The 26,205-nt window shown below is 39.6% G+C and overlaps 1 protein-coding gene across 1 annotated transcript; it reads right to left on the reverse strand.

The window, feature by feature from the left end:
* LOC108714522 (extracellular serine/threonine protein kinase FAM20C) lies at positions 1 to 25,556 on the reverse strand. The gene is made up of 10 exons (XM_018258822.2): positions 24,944 to 25,556; positions 19,331 to 19,503; positions 17,821 to 17,899; positions 12,446 to 12,538; positions 11,506 to 11,621; positions 9,282 to 9,462; positions 3,772 to 3,881; positions 3,236 to 3,317; positions 1,271 to 1,330; positions 1 to 703 (listed from the first exon to the last, which is right to left on the reverse strand). The coding sequence occupies exons 1-10, from the start codon at positions 25,396 to 25,398 to the stop codon at positions 475 to 477; spliced, it is 1,578 nt and encodes a 525-aa protein (XP_018114311.1). The 5' UTR covers positions 25,399 to 25,556; the 3' UTR covers positions 1 to 474.
* Positions 25,557 to 26,205: the final 649 nt, after the last annotated feature.

Below are 26,205 nucleotides of genomic sequence, written 5' to 3' on the forward strand. Positions count from 1 at the left end.
TTTTCAACCCAAAAATGCCTTTTTATTGTTCCATGATAGCTTGTCACAATATACACAGACAAAAATAGACCTAAGAGCAATCGCTAAAAGGCTGAAATTGTTCTGAAATTGTTCTAAAATAAAGGCATGATTTGCCTTGTGCAAATAAGTATATACTCAAAGAAAACAAATACGAACAAAGTAATGGCAAATAGCCAACCCTCTGCAATAAAGCAAAATAAAATAATATTCAGCTTGTGAGAGGAAAGGGCACCCCAAACTTCCACCCTTGCACACTAGGCTGGATGCTGCAGAATCCTAGTGCTGGTGGGTATTTGTTTACTATAATAACATCTTGCAAGGCATCACTGTAGTATTGCATATACTTATACCCGAAAAGGATAATATTACTGAATTCTACCAATATTCTTAAAATGTGTGTCATGGTTTGACAAATAGGAAGCATCATCTGAAACCGCCCATTTTCGGAATCTTCTAAAACTTTCTCAGATCATCATGTACCACCTGGGAATGGCTTTCTTTCTGTACACATTGCCTGACAACTTTAAGGATGAGCGTCAGCCTCCTGTCCAAGGCAGTGAGATGGGTCTCAGACAGGATAGGGTAGAGAGGATCCATGGAGAGAGACTCCCGCATGACATCACTCAGACGATAGGGCTCTGTAGCGAGAAGCTGCAAGCGCATCAGGGTAGACTTCTTGATCCTGAAGCAGAAAGAGGCAGGTTTCAAATATCAAGGTGCACTTGTAGTATATAAACAGTATATCATTAAAATGCAACAATAATCACAAAGCTAAAAATATATGATGAAGACCTATGAGGGCGACCAGAATGTCAAGTCAGACTGGGATTGTGGAGATGTGGAGTCAGCAACTGTACCTATCTGTAAATAAAATGTAACTATGATAAGATAATTTCCAGCTGGTCTTTGTTTTTATTTTTATGCCTTTATAATTATATTAATATTTTATCAGGAGCTCTCCAATTTCAGCAGGTGTATGTTTGCTAGGGTCCCATTTACTCTAGCGACACCAGTAAACATAGAACTACAATATAACTTACGTTTTGCCTTGTGCTATATCTTGTATGTAAAGTAAGGTGCGATACATATTTTTACTGCCCGGTTATTTGCTTGCTGGCTCCACAGCTCTGACGTTTCATTTGTTCATTACAGTTGCATAAAGTGAAGTTGCACAAACTACACAGTCAGTGATTAGAACCTGGTTTAGTGGGTGAAGACACCGGAAAAAGGGATAGTCTGAGACACTGACCTGCAACACTGCTGCAGTGGTGCCAGAATGGAGAGGTCATCATACGAGTGACGTCCAAACCTGAAAAGAAAACACAGCCCTGTGTGTTTTAGGATTGTCTTGGCCCAAGAACTCAAGTTTTCCATGCTTCTCTTTCATTTCTGAGCTCTATATGCAGTACTCACTCCCTCTCAATGCAAACACAAATCTTCCATTGTTCTGTCTCTGTCAATCTGCCCACAGCCTCTCTTACTTGTATTCTCCCAGACTTTTCTTAGTCTCCATATAGCCACTGGATTGCTGAACTGCTTCCTCTTCCAGGGCCAGAATTATGGGCAGACTGGATAGACATGTGCCTTAGGTGCAGTTGCAGGGGGGAGAGGATGCAGCAGAGTTAAAGCAGAGGAGAATGGAGGGGATGCAAGTTTTCCGGGGTCAGACTGAAGGGGTGCTGGGCCAAGTAGTACAGCTTTGGGAACAAATTTAACATAGCCCAGCTCTGTCTTCTTCTTTTTTCTAGCTTCTACATTTCATAGAATGGTGGCAGACTGCCTAAGCTGGTAAATGTATTATATTGTGATAACATTAACACCATAACGCATCCAGAAGAACTGTAACTAATCATGCATACACTAGTCTACACTAACTACTAAGTACAAGATATTAAAATACCTCCCTTTTTGACTTGAGCTCATTCAGTTGGGCTTATGTAGAAAAGGTGCATAAACACTATTTTCCAAATGTAAATATAATTGTAATCTTTTACACAGACATAACTCATTCCACTGATCTAAGAAAACCGCAAACTTCTCTCTTCTCCTGTGATCACGTCTGGTCAGAGGAGAAAAGAGGGGACAGTGTGGGCAGGGGAGCAGGTCTGGGTTGGAGGGGCCCATGAAGGCCAGGGCACACCCGTTTTTTTCCCAGTGTCCCGCCAGCCCAGCCCTCACATATTAATGCAATCCCTCCTTCACCTTGTTCCATTGTGAAGTCCAAGAATTCATCACTTAAGAGTGGAACAAGGTGTGGGAAGGATTATATTATACTACTAGCCTAAAGGGGCTCTGCAAACAGTGTTTATAAGTCATGGATAACGGTCATGGTTTGCTCTCAATTTGTGGAATCAGGTATGTCTGTGCAAATATATATATATATATATATATATATATATATATATATATATATATATATCTGGAAGTTCAGACAGTATTTATACACCTTTTCTACACCTTAATGAACAGGTATATTTTCCATTTAACAGTCATTAACTTGCACAGTTTCAAAGTGCAATTTTTGGTGCAAATTGGTATGGTTTTTGCCCATAATCATAGACACGTGGGATTGCGTCGCTCAGTAGTAAAGTGATGTCAGTGTTTAACGTTTTGCCACAAATATGCTGCGCCTGTGGTTGCCGCCTGCTGTGGGGCCCCTTGAATTACTGGCTCATTTAGCTCAAGGATTCAGTTCAGTGTCAATAGGTGTGCTTGTGAGCAATACATAATAAGAGACAGGATAGAGGCAAATGGGCAAATATACAGAAGTCCATTTGGACACAAAGACCTTTAAGGAATAGTGTAAATAAGTGCACAATTTGTGTCAAATTTAGCTCTACCACACTAGCAGTTGCATTTGTAAACTCCTCCCTTTATCCGATTATTACAGAGAAAATTAGTCAAAAATTAATTTAAAAAAAATTTAATTTAAAAAACAAAAAAATTGAACAGAGCGGTAAATGACATGGCCATCTCTCAAAGATTTGTGGATCACAGACCCCTAAATGAATGCAGTATAGTATTAACTTTGAGGACTGCTGGGTTATGCCTCCTGATCTTTACTTACATGTACCATTCAAGCTGGTGGCTTATTTGATTTATCCTAACCCCCAAACTGCAGGAGAATGGTGGAAGTGGGGAGTGGAATAACTTGTGTGTATATAGCGCTGATGAATTTTTTGTTGTGAACAAAGAGACATAACATAGGCCTCACCCTCTCCCATTGTCCAAATGAAGGAGGAATGTTTGGTTTCCAAATTTTTCAAATGTCTCATAGTGATGACGATCTTGATTTCCTTTGAAAGAAACATTAGTATATAAATGAACATTGTGTTACCAATAGGGTAGATCTGGAAAAAGAATCCTTTTGCATTTAGAACACCTGCTTGGTACCAGCCTTGAAGCAAGGCAAGACACCAACAGAATAACAGATATACTGCAGAAACAGTTCAGGTTTGTCCCCCTGCCAGCAGTAAGTGCCAGTCAAAAAGAGTACCCCAAGAATAGCAGCCCACCAAAGGGTTTAAAATGCTGCTTCACACGATAACAGAACTACTGAACTTATTGTAAGCCAGGAAACAAAAGAATCACCTCTCTATCTGATGGACAGTTACTTGCTGGATTATTTAGATTTATGAGACTACCAAAACATGCTGAGCCCATAAAAATTAAAGTAAATGTAGAATTTGGTCCTGTATGGTAATCCTACCTTGTGAGTGAGGTTCATGTTAGGGTTTCATATTTACTTACCCATGAAAAAGTCTAGAATAGCCATGTCTATGAGGTCCAAGAGTCGTGTCCCCTCACTGTAGGGTGGGGTGACTTTTATTGTATCACAGTAATTTAGATTCAGTTCCCATCTGTAAAGAAACAGAGAATAAGAAATCATTATGATATAATCCCTAATTATATACAAATTGTATTTCCAGTTCTTTTTTTTAACGTTTCTTTTATTGAACAAACAAAAGCAGTTGCACACAATAAATAAGTAACATTGTATTGGTCTTTGTTTATACATAATCTGTAACACAGTTTGCATTTATTACATTGTAAATAAATAAACATAGTAAAATAAAATAAAATCAATTATTTTCAAACCCAGACTTTTTGAAATTTTTCTGGACAACCTCTTTTTATATATGTCAGTTTATATAACAGAATGTTTTTTTCAATGTGTTGCTCCCACATTTGCAAGGTAGGCCCTTTTTGGGACTTCCAGTGCATTGCTATCATTTTTTTGCATACATACAAAGGATTGATATTAATGTCTGGTGCGCTCTTTTTAGGGATAGCCCCTCCGTCGGGTTTAGTATTAGCACCATAGGGTCTATTGGTATAGTGATTTCTGGTTTTATGCGAATCATCTGCACCACCTTTTCCCAATAGATATGCACTATTGGACAGCCCCACACCATGTGAAGGAAGTCTGCAGGACTGTGGTTACGTCTAGGACATTTTGGTACCTGGTCAGGTTTAAACTTATGAAGTCATTGGGGAGTGATATATACCCTGTGTAAGTAGTTTAACTGTGTCATCCTATCCCTACTGCTAATAATCCCATCAAATGTTGTGTCAAGAATATCACCCCAATTCTTCTCTGTAATCTGCGGGATGTCCCTTTGCCATTTGACCCTCAGTTGGTTAAGGGGGTACTTCCTGCTTTTAATAATTGTACATAGAATAATGACAATGGTTTTTTGAGTTGAGACAATGTATTCCCAGTTCCGGGATTTGTGGCGATGTATCTATGGGCAATTTCCTAAATTGAGCTTCCATCGCATGTCATAGCTGCAGATAGCGAAAAAACATGTAGTTAGGTAGTGAAAATTGTTGTTTAAGCACCTGGAACGGTAGTAATTTACTGTCCTCTATTACATCCGCTATATACTTAATGTAAAATCTGGCCCACCTGTTGCGCTTTTGGGAAGAATTGTAGAGCCGTTTTCCAGGCTCTGACTGTCGCTCTCATAAGAGGGGAGCACTTTTTAGTGTATTTAGTACCCCTATACAGTAAATTCTTAAGCTCTTCCAAAGAACCCATTACCTGAGCTTCTGGTAGAGTTGCTGCGTTAGTTATATTCGGAGTTGCCCATTGACGAGCCACTACCAACTGTGTTGCAAGATAGTAAAAAAATAGGTTCGGGTCTGCTAAGCCCCCTAAATTTGTTGACAACTGCAGCGTTCGCAAGGCCAATCTAGGAGGGGTCCCATTCCAGAACATGCATATCATAAGACTTTTTAATTTAGTAAATATAGTTTTCGGTATTCCGTTTGAAGCTTGCCTAAAGCAAGTTAGTTTTGGTAAAATCACCATTTAAAACAAGTTAATGCGCCCCATAAGGGTTAGGGGGAGACGAGACCAGACCACTGTTTTTTGTTCTATGTACTTAAGAATTGGGTTGACATTGAGATCCACAAATTTTGTAAGATCCTTATGGATCCAGATACCTAAATATTTATGTTTCCACCAATTGCAGACCATGTAAATGTGTGGGAGAGTTTGTCCGAAGAGGGTCAATGGGGAAAAGTACTGATTTGGTCCAGTTAATCTTTAATCCTGAATAAGTGGTATGCCTATTTATTAGATTTAGAGCTGTGGGTAAAGCACGATCTGAGTTAGCTAGGTACAAGAGTGTATCATCCGCATACATAGATATTACTTCACTTAAAGGACTGAGTTTTAAACCCTCTGCAGTGAGGGATTGCTTAATACGCAGGCCATAGGTTCCATGGCAATTGCAAATAAAAGTGGCGAGAGGGGGCATCCCTGCCTCGTACCCCTAGAAATTGGAAATTTGTTAGACACTTTAGTATTAGTTCTCACTTTTGCCACTGGAAGATGGTACAATTCTTTAACCCATTTTATATAATTGGAGTGAATTCCCATTTGTGTCATGGTGGTCCAGAGGTATTCCCACTCCACTGAATCAAAGGCTTTTTCATTATCCAATGAAGCCACTAATCTATTACTTGAATTATGTACAATGGATAGATTTGTGAATAGCCTTCTAATGTTGGTATCTCTGGTACGTCCCGGCATAAAACCTGTTAGATCAGGGGAAATTATATTAGAAAGGTGTTCTGCAAGTCTGAAGGCTAATACTTTTGCCAATATTTTTGCATCAGCGTTAATTAGAGAGATTGGTTTATATGATGAACAGTCAAGGGGATTCTTGCCCAGTTTAGGGATCAGGACAATTAGTGTTTCCCTCATCGAAGCCGGTAGATGCTTTCCTTCAAGCACCCCATTAAACATTTGTGCTAAGAGTGGAGCAGTTTGCTTAACATATTTTTTTATACCACTCCATTGGTATGCCATCCAGGCCTGGAGTTTTCCCAGCTGGAGCAGCATTTATGGCCTTCTCCACCTCTCCCTGAGTTATGGCTGATGCCAAGAGGTTGGATGTGCTCTCATCTAGTTTGGGTAAATTAGTTTCTTCCAAATAATCTGAAATGTCCCCACGGGATACAGTTAGCTTAGTCTTATATAATTCTGCATAATAGTCAGCGAATCTGTTATTTATTTCTAGTGGTGTAGAGACAGTTTCTCTCGTAGCTAACATTACTGCTGGAATGGCTATAGAAATGTTGTCATCCTTAGCCAGCAGAGCTAAAAGTTTCCCATTTTTGTCACCATGCTCAAAGACGTTGGCTTTTTGATACAGGGCCTGCTTTTTTGTAATTTCCAATTGGGCTAATGACAGCGTCGTATTTCCAGTCCTTTAATACTATGTGCAACTTGTTTGAATTGTATGTGAATTGTAGGTCAGTAGAAATATTTTTATGTGCCCCTCTATTTATATACTCAAGTGCCTCAATCTTTGTGCCTCACAGGAACATTGCCTAGCAATATCAGAATTTCCCAATGTCTGTGTATACCTGTCAGTTTGATCTACTGTACAAAGGCCAGTCTGCCTAAATCTATTGCACATTTAAACTGTGTATAAAAACAACTGCAACCTCTTAGTATTTGAACAACGTTATATGTTGCTTTTATTTGTTAAACCATTAGGATTCCAAGATATGTTTGGCCGTGTTTCTTTTCATTTCCACTTTCCTATATTTAATAGGAATGCTTCAGGCTGTTGCCACGCTCATTACACTTTCATCAAGGATTCATATCATATCTTCTTTCATCGGTTTTCTCCTTATGCTTATTATTACAGTATACTATCATTAAAGGCTTGTAATAGGACAGCCACCCTTCTATCATTGGTCTCTGATGCACTCTAGTATACTGTAAATATTTCTTGGGAAGACGGACATATAATTAAAGGGATACTGTCATGGGAAAAAACATTTTTTTCAAAATGAATCAGTTAATAGTGCTGCTCCAGCAGAATTTTGCGCTGAAATCCATTTCTCAAAAGAGCAAACAGATTTTTATATATTCAATTTTGCAATCTGACATGGGGCTAGACATATTGTCAATTTCCCAGCTGCCCCAAGTCATGTGACTTGTGCTCTCATAAACTTCAATCACTCTTTACTGCTGTACTGCAAGTTGGAATGATATCACCCCCTCCCTTTCCCCCCCCCCCAGCAGCCAAACAAAAGAACAATGGGAAGGTAACCAGATAGCAGCTCCCTAACACAAGATAACAGCTGCCTGGTACATCTAAGAACAGCACTGAATAGTAAAAACCCATGTCCCACTGAGACACATTCAGTTACATTGAGAAGGAAAAACAGCAGCCTGCCAGAAAGCATTTCTCTCCTAAAGTGCAGGCACAAGTCACATGACTAGGGGCAGCTGGGAAATTGATAAAATGTCTAGCCCCATGTCAGATTTCAAAATTGAATATAAAATATAATCTGTTTGCTCTTTTGAGAAATGGATTTCAGTGCAGAATTCTGATGGAGTAGCACTATTAACTGATGCGTTTTGAAAAAAACATGTTTTCCAATGACAGGATCCCTTTAAGAATTTCGCATAAGCCTTTGAACAGATTGTGTTCTTAACGTTATTCATACATACATACATACATACATACATACATACATACGTGATAATTATCCAGTGCCGTGCAATAAAATTTTCTGTTTCAGCTGCTCCATAATTGGTCAATATTTCCCTTCCGGCTGAACAATATAAAGTTGAATTTCACCACCCTGTGTGAAGTTTTATTTTCTCCTAGAAAGTGACTTTACAGCATAACATTCAGATTATGTTGCAGCCTACTATTTAGAGAGGCATCACAACTCATAAACCAGCTTCTATTTCATCATGTAACATACATGCTTGATTCTATATTTTATTATTCAAAACATCCTACAATAAACACAGATAGAAACTGCCAAATTAAATTTGCATAAACTGTTTTTTATTATCAAGTAGAGATGCACCGAATCCAGATTAGGTCAGGATTCTGCCTTTTTCAGCAGGATTTGGATTTGGCCGAATCCTTGTGCCTGGCAGAACCAAATCCGAATCCGCATATGTAATTTAGGGGCGGGAAGGGAAATTTGTGACTTTTCATCACAAACCAAGGAAGAAAAAAATGCTAGAGTGTATTATAGAAGCGTTAATGGCGGAGTTCTCCCCACACACAGTGCCTCACCTCGTCCGTAGCAGCTATCGCGGGATCTTGGTTACTTCCTACGATAATTTGAAAGCACAGAAATTTTGCCCTCTCGCAGCGCTGCGAGCGGGCAATATTTCTGTGCAAGTAAAAAAAATGCTATCCAATGTTTCCTTTTCCGACCCTAATTTGCATATGCAAATTAGGATTCGGTTTGGTATTTATTGGAATCTTTCATGAAGGATTTGGGGATTAGGCCGAATCCCAAATAGTGGATTCGGTGCTTATCAAGATAATGTAACCCAGGCCCGGACTGGCAATCTGTGGGTTCTGGCAAATGCCAGAGGGGCTGCTATAAGGTGCCATAGAAAGTAAGTATTTTGTGGGCTGATTGGGCCTCTGTGTACCTGAAATGCCAGGGCCTATTTTAATTCTCAGTCCAGACCTGATGTACCCTATAATTTCTGGCCAGCATTTTAGAATGGCTGAAAGAGCAGAATGTCTTATATATCCACAGTGCCATCTAGTGGCAATAAATAGCAATGCACATTATTTGAGGTCTTCAAGCAGGAAAACCTTTTTAACCACTTTATCTTGGTGAATATATTAGATGTACAGATATGAACACCACTTTGGCACTAAACAGGCAAAACATTTAAATGAGCACACAAACACATGCAACCATGAGTATGGCCTATCCTTGGATTAACAAATGTTATGAATAAAGTATTCACTTACTCTGCCTTTTTGCTCTTGTGGTAAGAACGTCTCCAAGGGCTGCGCCAGGACTTCCTTTTGGCCAGGGCAGTGTCGGGAAGGAAAGCAGCTACAGAGCCCTCAAGAAGATCAGGCTTGCCGCACAAAGCATGTTCCGTGGAGCAGTAGTAGGAACATTCACCATAGAAGCAGGTGTTATTGGCTAAACATAAGAAAACAAGAGATATTAGCTGAGGGATAAATGAGAAGATCCAAATGGGCTGGAGCCCAATCCAGAATTATATAGTATTTTATGAGACCGGAGGATCTGGAATGCACAATCCCTGGTTGAAATTTTGTCCCACTGTAAATGTTTTGTTACTATCAATAGGGCAATTCCCAAATGGGCATATGCTTCTCACACAATTGGGTGTTAATGGGAACACAAGGAGATGGATTGTGCCAGAAAAATGTAAAACAATCAATGATATCCAAATAGCCTATTCGCCCTCTAGTTGCTATTGAACTACAACTTGTAGAACCCCTGATAGTCGTCTGCTGTTAGTAAGATAATGAGAGTTGTAGTATAACAATGTCTAGGAGCTTGGACATTACTGACACAGATAAAATAACATGTAATTTGAAGTTAACTATCCCTGTTTACTAAAGCATCACTACTTTCATGTAAGATGCAGTTACCCAACATGATAAGTGTATGTACAGCTCTGCTCTTTTGAGATCCGAGTGAGTAGGAACTAGGGATGGACTGAATCCAGGATTTGGTTCAGGATTCAGCCAATATTCAGCTTTTTTCAGCAGGATTCGGATTCGCGGGAATCCTTGTGCCTGGCCAAACAGAATCCGAATCCGCATATCAGGAAGGTAAATCCGGTTACTTTTTGTCACAAAACAAGGAAGTAAAAAGTGTTTTTTCCACTTTTTCCCTTCCTGTCTCTAATTTGCATATGCAAATTAGGATTCGGAATTGCTTCTTTATTCAGATGAATCTTTCATGAAAAATTCTGGGATTCAGCCGAATCCCAAATAGTGGATTTGGTGCATCCCTAGTAGGAACTCATCTCCACCTCAGTTTTAGCTGACTGAGGCTTATAGTATAGGATTCTGACCAAAGTGCCATGATTGATATTGACAAAGCACCAATGCAAATTATTGGTGTGATTACCAGAATCAAAGTGTAGCCGTTGACTATTAAATCAGTAGCAGGGCAGAATGTTGGCCCAGACAAGATCCTGTTTGCAAGAACTAGGAAATTCTGTAGAACTTGCAGATGGTATCTTACTTGGGTTACTCCATATTTAGCCAATAAAAGTATCACTTTTACTACTACAAACATAAATGCACTGGGCTTTCTATAGACTTACTTTGTACTACGACCCCATCAAGTTACTAAGTCACTGTCTCTGGCACATTAAAACATTAGTAGCCCTTCAACATTTCACTTTGCCGTGCCCACATTATCACTTTTATATCTAATCCCTTTTAGGTACATTTTGACCCCAGATCTGAGGTTTTGAGTTAGTCAGTCTTGCTCTACTTTTCTTTTTCAAAAACAATTTCTTACTAAAAGTTCTTTAGAACAGTGATTCATGTGGTGTCGCGTTTAGTTCTACCTTTCCTGGCCTTTGCAAATGTTGAAAGAACAAAGAAAGTTACTGAATAATAATTCTCAACAGAGCATAAAATACAGAAATGTTCCCATTTTGCCCTGCACCCGGAGATATTCCCAATCTACAATTCAGTGAAAGCCCCCCAAGACCTCTACATTTTATGTCTCCATGGAAACTGCCTTTCTGCATCTGCATGAAAATATTCAGATAAGGAGGAAGAGGGAGCTTAAGTGGATGAAACACAATGGTCTTTTGTAATGAAAGCATTCAGAAACTATGTACAAAGCCAGTGTGTGTGTGTGTGATAAACTATTAAAACCTAACATAGGTCAACAAAACTTGACGCAAGCTGTATGTTATAGAGGAACGCAATGTGAGTCATGATACATATACTTCTGTGCAACAATGAAAAGGAAAGGTGGGGAAGATATACCATATATTAAAGAAAATAAATTGAAATCTGTATCAACATTCTCCAATATGCAACCAGTAACCGCATCAAGTAAATTTCAGACAAGTTTTGGAAAAACAATGTAAAAACAACTAGTTCTGAAATGAAAAAGTAATTTAATTTTGCAAATGTTTAATATGCCTAAGTTAATTAAGTCCTCTGCACATCTTTTATATCTGTTGCTCACCTGGAGAGATGTAGAAAGTCTTCGCCAGCTTCCTATCTGTTGTGATATCCCAGATTTCCTTTGTGATATTCATCAGCCGGCCAACGACTGGTGGGATGCGCCGGAAATCTAGGATTCTCCATGAAACAAAAATAAGCTGTAAGTGCATTTTGGTTCTTTGTGGATTTGCATATCATGTGTCAGTTTTTTGTGAGGATGTGTCCTTGTGGTTGTATATATAATAATGCAGTTTTCTATATGTGTGCTATGTTTACTCGTCACACATCTGGTTTCATTGCATAATGTCTTTGTATTATTGTAAACATATGCTAATATAAACAGGAGTTCAATTCTGGCCTGGGTCACCCTAGAGCTCTTGGCTTGCCATTCATGCTGCTTGGACATCTTTATAATCCTGTGCCGAAAGCCCTTGAAAGCAGATTTGAACCAGCTGCACAGGTTCTACCAAGGTAGAGGGACCTTACTCACTACTGTTCACCCCAAGTTATTCAACAGACCTTAGGGGTGGCACTGAGCATGTAGAAGCTTTAGGAGACTGGTGTGACTAGTGTGTCTGGGAATGACCAGGCAAGCTGACTGTTTAGAATTTTTGTATTTTTTAAAAATACATATGTATGGCCATATTTTTCCCAGCACCAAAGAATATTTTTTTTTTATCAGTAGGCTCTATGTGTTCTACTAAATACAAATATAAAAATGAGAATGGCCTTCGGGCTCATAAATAATTGGATTTACCTTTTTTTTTGCATGGTTTTCAGTGTTTATTCTTCTGTTCTACCTATGTCTATTCGTCTATTCTGTCTATGCTTGACATTGGTTCTCTACTGCCTGTCCAGCTCTTGATTGTCAGTATCCTTGTTCCCTGGGTTTTAGTCTGAGTTGATTTTTTTTAATAGCATACATGTTTAAGTGGCAATGTTCACTACTTTGTTATTTGTACCTGTCCAGGTGGAAAGCAGCAATCTCTGCATTATGTCTTTCAAAATCTGAGAAGTAAAAAAAATCTGCAGGGGTTTCCTGCTCACGAGCCTGTCTGTGGAGAACAGAGGAGAAAAAATATTGATATATGCACACACAGTAACTTAAATAAAATAAAACCATAGAAATAAGGACCATTGTGTTAAGTGACAGTTCAGGCATAGAGCAGTCAATTGGGTCTAACCAAAAAGAACATACATGTACAAGGAACACATACAGTGCAGAAGGTAAACTTCCTGTCATTCTCACCACTCTTTCTCAAAAGATTAACTGCTAAGGATATAGTGTAGTGGGCTAAACCTCTGCTATAGAATACATATGATAAGGCTTAATAAAACGTACATAACTCAAATAACATCAAATAATTGCAAATTAATACAATTCCAAAGAACAAACTCTTAAACTGGACATACATGGAACAATATAAGATGGAAACTCAGCCCATCCAGATCGAGTTGCCAGCTCTTTGTCCCATAAATAGGTGCCTCATGTTTATCTGCCAGTAGATTTTTGGCAAGATGTAATCTGTGCAGGTTTGAAAATCCTGTTGGAAGTTTATTGCGATCCTCTTCTGATTGGTCTCAGTAGGCTGGCACATCTGATCATTGACCCAGGCCAAATTAGCTCGACTTGGCCCAGCATGTAGGTGGACAGATCAGGCAGAGATTTGCTTGCTTTGGACATCACTAAACCAGAAGTTCTCAAAATATGTGGCCAGTTTTACTTTAGCAATTACTGGTTGCTCTATATGATTTTTCTTCCATAGTCTGCACCGCAGTTGCCAGTTCCCCACATCATACACCACTACCTCTCCAGCTGTGATGCCTGGCTTTTCTGTTTCTGTTATGAAGCAAATTCAGTAAATTCACCCCTTTTTTGCCAGAAATGCAGCACAGGGATAGAGAAGGTGGCTTTGTGTCTGCTTCTCAGGCAGCTGCAGATCCCGATGAACCTCCTGCACATCAAGTATGAGTAAACTGCCTGATCCCCGGAGACGTGTCCCGCATGGTGTTAGGATAAGATGTGGGAAGCCAGAGCTCTGCTGCAATAGCACCCTGAAAACCTCCTGAACCCCAATCAACAGAACTGCCAAAGTCACCACTGGCACTTCTCACACTCCCAGAATGGGAAAATGTGGGCCAAAGCAAAAAGCCCTGGAGCAAATCACCAGGAAATGCTAGACGCAACTCTACCACGGCAGGTGATGACTCGAGCCTGCCTTCTCCAGAGGCTTTGCAATCAGACCCCAGATTCCAGATTCTGCTATCTGCAATCACAGAGTCCAGCATGGTGCGATCTACACAAATAGAGGAGTTAAAAGTTGACCTTTCACTCCTGGGAGCAGATGTTCAGACAATTCAGTAGTGCATCAGAAAAATGGAGGGCCACATCTCCACTCACAAGGACACACAAACCCAAATACCAGACCAGCTCCGCAACCTAACTCAACAAGTTAGGCAACAAGTGGAGTTTCTGGAGGACTATGAAAATAGGCAGTGCCGAAATAATATATGAATAGTCGGGCTACCTGAATGCTTTGAAGGAGATGGCCTGGTTGTGTTTATTGAAGCCTGGCTCCGTGAGCACTTTAATGCAAACATCCTTTCACAGCACTTGGTTAAGTGGGCTCATAGAGTCCTTCGGCGCCCCCCAAGACCCGGCGCCATACCACATCCTTTCCTGCTGCGTCTCTTAAACTACCGGGACAGGGATGCCATACTCACTGCAACGTGGAACAGAGAGGAGCTACAGCACAATGGCACTAAGATAATGCTGTTTCCAGACTACTCTACTGCCCTGCAAAAGAAAAGGGGCACCTTCATCTCGGTCAATCGGAGACTCATGGATCTTCATTACAAGTAGACTGTCTTGCATCCGGCCAAGCTTAGGATTGTGGAGGGTGCCCAGTTCTTCAACACTTAGGAGGAAGCCACAGAGTGGCTAGATGGCAGACCACGAGCCAGTCCATGCAACAGCACCCAGCATTGACCTATCCTATAGTTCCCTTCTTCCTGATGGGCCCCATGTCGTACCATCTTGTTGCCAGTGGCGTAACCACCATGCACTCTCATGGGCTCTACTTATAAGTTAGTGTTAAAGTTAGCCTTCTAGGCCTCCATGCCGACGACTACTCATTGGTATTTCAGGAAATAAGCCTACCTAGTTGGGTGGATAGGCAGGGGAGGTGGGTTGATTTGTTACACTGTTTAACTGTTTGATGTTTTAACCTTTTATTGGAGATACTTGTCCTTCCTTGTCCTCTACTCTTTTTCCCAACCCATTTATTTGGACTACCAGGATTAAGTACTGTAAAGTGGGTCTTGGCATGTAATCTGTTGAGTGTCACCCCCCCCCCCCAGAATGTTCCATTGCTATAATGGAGTCTCTGAAAATAATTTTGCTGCGGCCAATAGCTAATCAATGATGCGTGGTCTTCAGCCAATTGTAAGCGCGAACGAAAGTTATGTGGGCAGAGCTGAAAATATAGCAATGTAGAGCGGGCGGTAGGAAAGGTGGGTGCTGGCATGGCTTCGGGTCTCCGGCAGCACATTAACTTCGGCGCTGTTAAGGGGGGCCCGGCTAATTCATAAAGTGCAACAGAGCCGGGCCCCCTTCAGGCCCGGGCCCGGTACAGCTGTACCCCCTGTGCCCCCCTGATGGTGGCCCTGGCTACAGGACATTCCTACGTTAGACACAGATGACTGGGACGATATAACTGACACCTTTGTGTCCACAGTAATTAATAGTGCAGACACAAATATTCAATATAAGATAAAACATAGATTATATTACAATCCTGTACCTCTGTACAACGTGGGAGTGAACCCTAGTAACTTATATCAATCATCCCCAGGCCTTCTGGTCCTGCACTGTGACTGTGATTGCCTCTTATAGCGAATTGCCACGTTCCTATAAGCGCATGTTGCCGTTCCAAGTGTTAAATCACCTGAAATATTCCTGTTTAATCATATTGACCAGTTAATCCTATGCCAGCATAACCGTCAACTTTTCCGTTTACACTTCTTCTATGCAAGAAAAGCTATTGCACTTAAATGGAAACTCCAGGAGTCCCTTTCAGTACTATTATGGAAAAGATTGGTCAATGAGGCACTTAGGGTTGCCACCTGGCCGGTAAAAATGATGGTTAATGTTATTAATAAGGAAAAAAGATAAATATATAGGAAGACCAGTATTTTTACCATTAAAGGTGGCAACCCTAGACACACTCCGCATGTACAAGCTGACGTACCTGGGCAGAGGATGCACTAATAAGTTTACTAAAATCTGGGAATCATGGACCTCCTGCCAAGAAACCAGCTCTGAACAAGACCCACCTAAACCCATCTGGGATTATTTAAATCAGTAGAAGCATCACTAGGTAGTCCACCACTCCTTGACCCCCTTCTTTCCTCAATACCCCTTTCCAATATTTTTCAACTGTCCATATTTATTTTATTTACTACGTTCTTTTTCTTGTTTTGTTGTATGTTATTGTTTTATTAACATGCAAAAAGACCTTTTAAAAAACTGCCTGATCTCCATACATGTCAGCAGCTACTTGCTAGCCTCATAAACTGCCAGTCCCCACGAGTTTATTTTGTAATTCTAACTGAACACTGAATTCCAGTTGTTTTGGCTACTGGATATAAATGGTAAATAACAACTTTCACTAAGAGGTAGATTTATCTGAGAAAAATCAGAGAATAAATTTAAGAAACCATCTAATTTTCCTTTTTCACTTGTCCTCTTAAGTACTGTTTCTGGTGTGCTTTTTGCTTTTGTGCATGAATTATTTTTCACATCAATTTTCTTGTCTTTTTGTTCTTTCGTTTTGTGAATTTCCCATAGGTTTCTACTGAATGAATTTACAAATGCAATGCAAGAGTACTAAGTCCCCTGGCAGAAATATTTCATACAAGAAATGCTGGTGGGCATGGGTTTGAATGGATTTTGTCACCTCTAAGATGTGAGGAAAAAAAACAACAAAGAGAAAACTGATCTAGATATATGCCCATACCTGTATCATAAGAATGTAGATCAGGAAACCAGTAATCCAAAAAGCTCCAAATTACAGGAAGGCTATCTCCCATAGGGGCAAATTCACTAACAGGCGAAAATTCGCCAGCGATGGCTTCGTGCAACGAAGTTGCGCACAAGGTACCGAACTCTGGCGAAATTATGCCAGCGAAATTACGCTCAGCAGTTCGAAGTTACGCTAGCGTTGGCTATTAGCATACGGCGTGCAGTTAAAGTACAATGGCCGTATATGCTGCAGCAAATACATTACACTACACAAGGCCAGGGAACCTTAATAAAATGATATAAAGTCGTTATAATGTCCTACACATGTGCCCACAGTATAGTTTAGGTGCGATATGTAAGCAAATGTAGGGGGGGAAGAAGGATACCCCAAAAAAAAATGTACAATCTTTTTCAGTCTATCACCCTTTCAATAGGAAAAAGCAATTTTTTTTTTGAGGAACTCCTATCTACTCTATTGCACTTTGCCTGGTCTGAGGTGGCGAAGGCAAGTCTGGCGATAGAGGTAACGGTCAGTAAAATCAAAAACTTAGTGAATTTGCGTAGTAACGCTCTTTCGCCAGACCGTAAATTCGCCCGGTGTTAGAGTGAGAAGTTGCGCCAGAGTCTATCTCCTTGGCGACATTACACCAGCGAATTTATGCCAGCTACCATTAGTAAATTGGCGAAGTGCAGAAATTATGTAACGCTGGCGAACTTTCACCAGCGTTAGCCACTTCGCCCTGTAGTAAATTTCCCCCATAGACTGAATTTAAATAAATTCATATTTTTAAAAATGACTTCCATTTTTTTTTTTTGTAATAATAAATGAAAAAAAGGATTATAAGCTTGAAATGAACTCTGAGGGAGATGGAGCTCCTATATTTCAGAGCTTTCTGGATAATGGGTGACTAATGGATCCCATACTTGTTAGTCAGAACTCTGATGTCTAACCACAGTATAGTTTTGTATTGCAATTCTGTTTCCAAGGTGGGTGTCATGTGAATATAAATCTTCTGCTATCTTACCCTGTTCTCTTTTGCTACTTGAAGAATACACACTGCTGTCAAAAGCAAGCAACACAACCACATATAAATTGTTACCCCTTAATAAAACCGTAACAGGGCCATAACTCAAATCAGCAATACTTTTGAATTTGCTGCACACCACTTACTTCATGTTACCGGGTGCATCCATATCCCAGGCCGCTTCCAAGCCCAACACTGCAACAATCCAAAGTAGGGAAGAAGCACACCAAATTGGTGTGCTTCTTCCCTACTTTGGACCATAATTGAAATCATTGTCATTGTTCCTTACTTCATTGGTTTGAAAAGACCCTGTCCATAGTTGGGGAAAGTCATAAGAAGCTTGAGCTGGGTGCCCCCAGGTTTCTGAACTGAAAGGAAAGCAGGAAATAATTAAAATATATATATATATTTCACTTAATACCTTGAATTTAAAAAAAGCTATGGAGATTACAAAAGTGATTAGAATGGAGCAATTTTTAAAATTCATTTAAAGGAACTCCGGCTTCCAAACCAAAATTTGAAAAAGAGGCCCACATAACACAGAAACCCCTAATATACCCATCACAGTTATCTGTTTCTTCAAAAAGTATGAATAAATGGCATTTCCTATGCTGAAATCCAGCTGTTTAGCAGTTCTTCTCTTTCTGTATCATTTGAAATCCTGGCAGGGAAGGAGGGACTAAAACACGGATGTTACAAATTGTAACAACTTCTCCACAGTTTACAGACAGCATCCAGGAACTACATAACCCACAATGCATTGCACTGTGACGTTCTTTTCCTTATTGAAATCACGTGTGCAGGGAATTGTGGGGTTTGGAGGATGCAGGCTAAGGACAGATGGCTGTTGATACAAAGTAACAGTAGTCAGTCAGCTCAGCAAAGTAGTCAGAAAGATCAGCAGAAGAGCAGGGGGCTAGGCTTAGGGATCTGTCAGAAACCATTAAAAATTATGAAAAGTCTGCATATTTCTAGACTGATGTATATTGCAAAGTTGCTTTGTTGAAAGTTAAAATTATGTTTACTTTTCAAAAATCTTAAGTTATGTTTTGTGGAGTTCCCCTTTAATGGTTTCCATCTGCTTTGGGATCTAGAAAAATCCAATTAACTTTATTCATTAAAACCCTAATGAACAGCATAAGTTACAGTAATTCTTCTTCTTCATAAGTTAATATCTTGTTGTTATGGAAACTCTGTAATAAATTGGTGATAGAACAGAGGTTTATTTAAATGTAAGAGGATTAGTTTTATAGTTTTTTTACAAATTTTGGGGCTAGGTTCATAGAAATTGCACTGTATAAATGAAGTCAATGTTATCAAATAACTTTATATTATTTGCAAGATACTAAGGACAGGTAGGAAAGTCAGGGGTCAGACTTGTCAAAGTGTGAGATTAGAGTTTAAAAATGAAACTGGTGAGTTTCTCTGCAGTAAAGGATTTTTAGAAGTATATTTATCAATGGGTGAATGTTTGAGTTCACTTTTTGCAAAATACACTACTAAAAATGCTATAGGAATGAATAGAAGCTCGGTGAGTTATTCTATGGTGAGTTCTAATCTCACAATTTGATAAATCTGACTCCAAGTTTTGGAGGCAGGGCCGAACTAGGGGTAGGCAGAAAAGGAACATGCCTAGGGCACTTACCTCTTCCATCTGCGTACCCTTAGTCCAGGCCCTCCTCCCCCAACTATTGGGAGCCCCTGTATGACATCACCGCATGAATGCATGTGCACACGCAGGAGGTAGTGAGGTTGCCTAGGGTGCCCGGCTGGCTTGGCCCGGCTCTTGTTGGAGGTACCTGAGTTAAGGATGTGCTGTGTAGAAAGTTCTTTCAGTAGGATGGGAATGAGAGGATCATTCCTTGGGTATAACTGATAGCGATTGATGCCTATATGGATCTTTAGCCAGGTGGGATACGTGTCCGCAGCTGTCTCTCCTGTTGGCAGGACAAACTCCAGACCAGCGCTGATCCTGTAGGAAATATATACATCACTGAGTAAAATAGGAGTGTGCATCTACTATTTGGCGGCAGTGTCCCAGTGCTATCTTCATTTATACAAAGACACTTCTAAGCTGAACATCAGCACAAAGGAATGGGAAAGTCCTACTTATTAAGCAAGTTTAATCTTCCACTTCCTAGCCCTAGAGAGTCACGTCATTAGCATGTCTGCTCCAAATGGTTACAGGGACAATAATCTGTTCTTAACTTTACCTTAAGGGCATTTATTTGTTTCAAAAGCTGGTCGTAAATGTTATTGCCTACTGTTTTATCTTTATTGTACACCAATTGTTTCCAGCAGGGGGCACAAACAAACTAATAATTGTGGAGGCTCTGGTGGATTGGGTGTATATGATTTTTTTCCAGATTACTTATTTTGCCGTTAGGATTAGCTGATTCAGTCTTAAAGGGGCACTATACCCTCTTGTGGACATTAATTTAATGAATAGAGGTTGTGCCTTAATTTTAATTAGAAAGCATGTATCATTTTTATTATTTCTGGCACTAAACAGGACAAAATCTGAAATTAAAACTGCCACAGTCTACTTTTGGTTGCTAAGAGCACAATCAAAACAAATCAGCAGTGCACTGAGAAGCCGTCTGTATAATGAGCTGCTTCTTTTCTGAAAACAAACTGTAGCTTGGGGACGGGAGGGGTTTGTTTATACAAAGGGCTTTCTCAGTGGAGTGCTGATTTGCAAAACAGGAAGTAAAATGTGACTTTACTGTCAATTTCAGTCTTTCCATTGTTTAGTGCATGGCAGACCAAAATACATATATTTCCTTATAAAACAATAGGCAGAAAGGATGTTGAGCACAAGCCCCATTCATTGACCAAATATTGAAAAAGGGTGGATATTACCCAACATTTCCACTTCGTGTATAAAAATGAATGTTGCACAGGTCATCTGGTAAACAAGATAACGAATGATATCATCATAATGAAGGAGGATGCTGCTAAGGCTGGAATATTCTGAACTGCAATGTAACTGGTTAACCTTGCTGTGCTTTTCTGTATTCGGTTCTACTAAGGAAGCAGAATGCACATATTTTTTACTTTGCTTAATACAGTCTATAGAAGGACATTCTGTTGTTTTATTTTGAGTCTCAGAAAGGATTCTCCGACAGCCACGGTTAATGAAAACCGTTTAGTGGAAGTCCTACACAAGCAGCTTCAGCTTGCATAGAAAGATAAAGAAAGTTTATGTTGTACATACAGGTATGGCACCTGTTATTCATACCTTAAGTCTGCAAAATAATCATTTAAACAAAAAATAAACCCAATATGATTATTTGCCTCTATTAAGGATTAATTATATCTTAGTTGGGATCAAGTGCAAGGTACTGTTTTACAGAGAAAAAGGTAATTATTTTAAAAAATTGCTTAAAATGGAGTCTATGGGAGATGGCCTTCCTGTAATTCTGAGTTTTCTGGATAACGGGGTTTCCAGATAACAGTTTCTATACCTGTATAATTTGTCAGGGTAGCGGAGGTGCAAGGTAGTAATAAGAGGAGGGCCACTTCCCTTCAATTAATAGAAATGAAAACACACAAACCAGATTTGTTGGGCCATAAAGGTTTCTCCACACACTGGCACATATTAGCTGCTGGCTAGGATACCCTTGACCAAAATTAAAAACATCTCACTGACAAATGCATTTGAGCAACTATACGTCACCCTCCATAAAGCTACAAAAAATGGGGCCAGGTGCTCAAGATGCCAAGAACCCAAGGCATCCGCCATGCCACTGGCATGACTTCAATGTAAAGGGGTGGTTCACCTTTAAGTATGTTATAGAATGGCCAATTCTAATCAACTTTTCAATTGGTCTTCATTATTTATTTTTATAGTTTTTTTTTTAATTATTTGCTTTCTTTTGACACTTTCAAATAGGGGCCCACTGACCCCCATCTAAAAAACATGCTCTGTAAGGCTACAAATTATAGTTATTGCTACTTTTTATTACTCATCTTTTCTTTTCTCTTATTCAAATCAGTGCATGGTAATTTGGACCCTAGCAAACAGATTGCTGAAATTGCAGAGCTGCTGAATAAAAAGCTAAAATAAGTCAAAAACCACAGATAATAAAAAATGAAAACCAATTGCAAATTATATTGGAATATCACTCTCTACGTCATACTTAAAGTTAACTCAAAGGTGAACAACCCCTTTAATGGTAAACCCACCAGTCATTTATCTTAGCCCTTCCCTCCTCACCTACCCTTTCTACTTCCCTCTGTAAGACACAATGGAGCATATTAGACAAGCGTTACTGACTCAAGAACTACTACAACCCACCCTGCAGTTGCTTCACCTAATAAAAGCAAATAACACAACTGAGCCCATTTGTTGGTGTAAGATGTGACCTGCATTACTTCCTGGATTTAATGTATTATTTTGTTTTAGTTTGTACAGTTTATAAAAAAAAAAAATGTAAAATTTACCTTTAAAAAAAATCCCTCCCACAGTAAATGCAATTTCTAACATCTCTACTGGACATTCCAAAGGTGAAAATTACAGTTAAAGAAATTAAATAGGATGTGAATAGAACATGTTTCCGTAAAATTTTGCTTTAAGGTGTGATTAGGAGTTTGGACTGGGCCAAAGACAGTACAGGTATGGGACCTATTATCTGGAATGCTCGGGACCTGGGGTTTTGTGGATAACGGATCTTTCAGTAATTTGGATCTTCATACCTCAAGTACAGTAAAAAATTATGTCAACATTACATAAACTCAAAACGATAACTTTGCTTTCAATAAGAATTAATTATATCTAAGGTTGGATCAAGTACAAGCTACTGTTTTATTATTACAGAGATAAAGGAAATCATTTAAAAAAAAAAATTGGATTATTTCATTATAATGGAGTCTATAGGAGACACCATTCCGTAATTCAGAGCTTTCTGGATAACGGGTTTCCAGATAACAGATCCAATACCTGTAGTAAGATTTCCCCATGCTCTGGACCACATGAGATGATGCTGTACTTTACATTGCTATGTTCTGCTATAGCTAGAACAATAAAAGAACCAACATGCTGCACTTATAAAGTCAAGCAGCACTATACATATTCTATACATACATATAATACACAAAAGCTATGAATCTCTTGTAAATTATATCCTTATAAACGGTGAGTTCTGATGTCTAGAGATGTCGCGAACTGTTCGCCGGCGAACTTGTTCGCGCGAACATCGGGTGTTCGCGCTCGCCGGAAGTTCGCGAACGTCGCGCGACGTTCGCCATTTTGGGTTCGCCATTGTTGGCGCTTTTTTTTGCCCTCTCACCCCAGACCAGCAGGTACATGGCAGCCAATCAGGAAGCTCTCCCCTGGACCACTCCCCTTCCCTATAAAAACCGAAGCCCTGCAGCGTTTTTTCACTCTGCCTGTGTGTGCTGAAGAGATAGTGTAGGGAGAGAGCTGCTGCCTGTTAGTGATTTCAGGGACAGTTGAAAGTTTGCTGGCTAGTAATCGTTTTGATACTGCTCTGTTATTGGAGGGACAGAAGTCTGCAGGGGTTTGAGGGACATTTAAGCTTAGGTAGCTTTGCTGGCTAGTAATCTACCTTCTACTGCAGTGCTCTGTATGTAGCTGCAGTGGGCAGCTGTCCTGCTTCTGATCTCATCTGCTGACTGCTGCAATAACAGTAGTCCTTGTAAGGACTGCTTTTATTTATTTTTTTGTTGTTTTACTACTACTACTACTACTACTACTATAAGAGCCCAGTGCTATTAGTCTAGCAGTGTTGGGGAGTGGGACTGGTGTGCTAATCTGCTGCTCCTAGTAGTTCAGCAGCACCAACTTTAATTTTTTTTTTTAATATTCATTTTTTTTTATTTTACTTTTTTTTATTTTACTACCGCTGTAGTAGTGTATAAGTTGACCTTTTAGGCATTATTTGCCCTGTAGGCATTATTTGCACACTGTTTTCTTCAACCCGCCATCGAGCTGTGTGACCTTGTTCACATTCTGTCTAAATATCCATAATATTACCGTCTCCAGAAAAAACACCGGAGTCACTTTTTTCAAGCAGCCATAATATATTTTACGTAATCCGTATCCACCGCTGTAGTAGTGTATACGTTGGCCTTGTAGGCATTATTTGCACACTGTTTTCTTCAACCCGCCATCGAGCTGTGTGACCTTGTTCCCATTCTGTCTAAATATCCATAATATTACCGTCTCCAGAAAAAACACCGGAGTCACTTTTTTCAAGCAGCCATAATATATTTTACGTAATGGCGAAAAATGACTATTTTCAGCATTTATATGGCATATTTTTTCTGGCAACTGTGCTTCAGTGGCTGCGTCCAAAAAAACTGGGCAAACAATGCCTACAAGGTCAACGTATGGCAGTTGTTTAAAGAGAACAGTAGATTACTAGCCAGCAAAGCTACCTAAGCTAAAATGTCCCTCAAATCCCTGCAGACTTCTGTCCCTCCAATACAGAGCAGTATCAAGCAGATTACTAGCCAGCAAGCTTACTATCATCTGTCCCTGAAATCACTAACAGCTCTCCCCCTACACTATCTCTTCCAAGCACACACAGGCAGATTTTTCAGATACATTTTTGCCCTTGATCCCCCTCTGGCATGCCACTGTCCAGGTCGTTGCACCCTTTAAACAACTTTAAAATCATTTTTCTGGCCAGAAATGTCTTTTCTAGATGTTAAAGTTCGCCTTCCCATTGAAGTCTATGGGGTTCGCGAACCGTTCGCGAACCGCTCGCATTTTTGCGCAAGTTCGCGAATATGTTCGCGAACTTTTTTTCCGACGTTCGCTACATCCCTACTGATGTCATCAGTTATAAACGGTGAGTTCTGATGTCATTTCAGTCACACGATTCACTGAAATTTGTGTATTATAATAAATAAAGTACCCCCAGTTGCAAAATATGAGGATATTAGAAGTTACCTTGGACTTCCTTTGGCCTCGTGTTTTTATATGGTCATGAAACTCCTCTGTAACTTATAATATCCTTATATTTTATAAGAGGGGGTACTTTATTCACTATATAATACACAAAAGCCATGAATATCTTGTAAATGATATCCTTATAAATGGTGAGTAGTGATGTCATCAGTTATAAACAGTGAGTAGTGATGACATTTCTGTCACATGACTCACTAAAACTTGTGTATTATAATAAAGTACCCCATGTTGTAAAATATGAGGATATTAGAAGTAACCTCAGAGTTCCATGACTTATAATATCTTATAATATAATATTATATTTTACAATAGGGGTTTCTTTATTGACTATCTTACAGGGTTGACACATCTTACAGGGTGAACATGAATGCATCCCTGCAATATTTTCATGTTAATAAGCTTCCCATTACAGAAATGCATTGAATCAGAGGCTTTCCATTTTTGTCCAAACTACACAAATGACCAAACAACTCACCATTCTTCACTTCCGCTGTTGCTGTCTTTCAGTGTGAATCGTTCCTTGGAGTTAACTCTAAACAGCTTGTCCTCCTCCTTAAGTACTGGCAAGGGTGTATTGTAGAGGGGGTGTTTGAACAGAGAATCCATCTTTGAACCCTGGTATGCTCTTGTTTTTTCATCTGAATATTGTGGTCTGACGGGAAGAGCCTTCTTCCCCTGACTTCTATGAACTGAGGAACTCTGGGTTGAACCATTGCTGCCACTGAAATCTTGCAAGGCCCTGACAGCTGGAGGTTTTCTGACCACATGGACTTTGGCCTTGGGGTGATTGTGAGATGGACATGAGCAGGAAACAGTAGCAGAAAAGGAAGTTATGTCAAAAGCAAAATGTAATAGAAAAGTAACAAAGAGAAGTGACAGAACCATCAACTTAAATCTCCTTTGTACAGTGAAATGCAGGCGACGGATCATTTCAAAACGTGGTCACGGAGGCCAGATCTCAAGTACCAAAATGCCCGGAGGATCCAGAGGTGCCAAATCTATTGAAGTGAAAGGGGCCCCGTTTTATATTATGAACCCATCCAGTGCAGAATCAGCAATCCCCTTGCCTGCTTTCAGAGAAAGAAAAGAGGGGTAAAGTTATCAGGTTTTTCATTGGGATTTCCAAAAGATATTGCTCAACAAAAAAAAGGAGTGTAACACCAGGGCAATCAATAATTGTAACTACAGCCAAGTTTTTCTCTCAGGTCATATTTGGCACAGACAAAAGGACATCATGAGCTCAGAGTAACATGGATATTACAAGAAACATTTAGAAACCAATTAATATTTTACAAATGTATTCAAATAGCTTTTCTTTTATATATACATATACAGTTTTAAGGAAAAGGTTGGAGCACCCCTTGCAAAATTACACATTTAGTCAATTTTGTGAAAAGTAGTAAACTACTGCAGCAGTCTGTTAAAAACAACATATTTGCAAATGTGAAAGCACAATTATATTTGATTTCATGAATTTTAAATGAGAGGGGAAGTACAAAGGGAGTTTTTTGGATGATGGATCTGTAATTTGGATCTTCATACCTTAAGGTGCCCATTTACTTAGCTTGAGTGAAGGAATAGAGGAAAAATAGTTCGAATTTCGAATGTTTTTTATGGCTACTTCGACCATCGAATGGGCTACTTCGACCTTCGAATTGAACAATTCGAACTAAAAATCGTTCGACTATTCGATAGTCGAAGTACTGTCTCTTTAAAAAATTATTTGACCCCCTAGTT

The sequence above is a fragment of the Xenopus laevis genome, chromosome 4L (genome assembly GCF_017654675.1).
Source record: "Xenopus laevis strain J_2021 chromosome 4L, Xenopus_laevis_v10.1, whole genome shotgun sequence".
NCBI classification, from domain to species: domain Eukaryota; kingdom Metazoa; phylum Chordata; class Amphibia; order Anura; family Pipidae; genus Xenopus; species Xenopus laevis.

Bases quoted from the DNA above. Each gene is read 5' to 3' on its own strand.
- LOC108714522 (XM_018258822.2), bottom strand. From the start codon at position 25,398: ATGATCCGTCGCCTGCATTTCACTGTACAAAGGAGATTTAAGTTGATG. The intron at 19,504-24,943 runs GTGAGTTGTTTG...TATTTCCTACAG, and splicing joins AACAGCGGAAGTGAAGAATG to GATCAGCGCTGGTCTGGAGT. The intron at 9,463-11,505 runs GTGAGCAACAGA...TCTTATGTTTAG, and splicing joins GACTTTCTACATCTCTCCAG to CCAATAACACCTGCTTCTAT.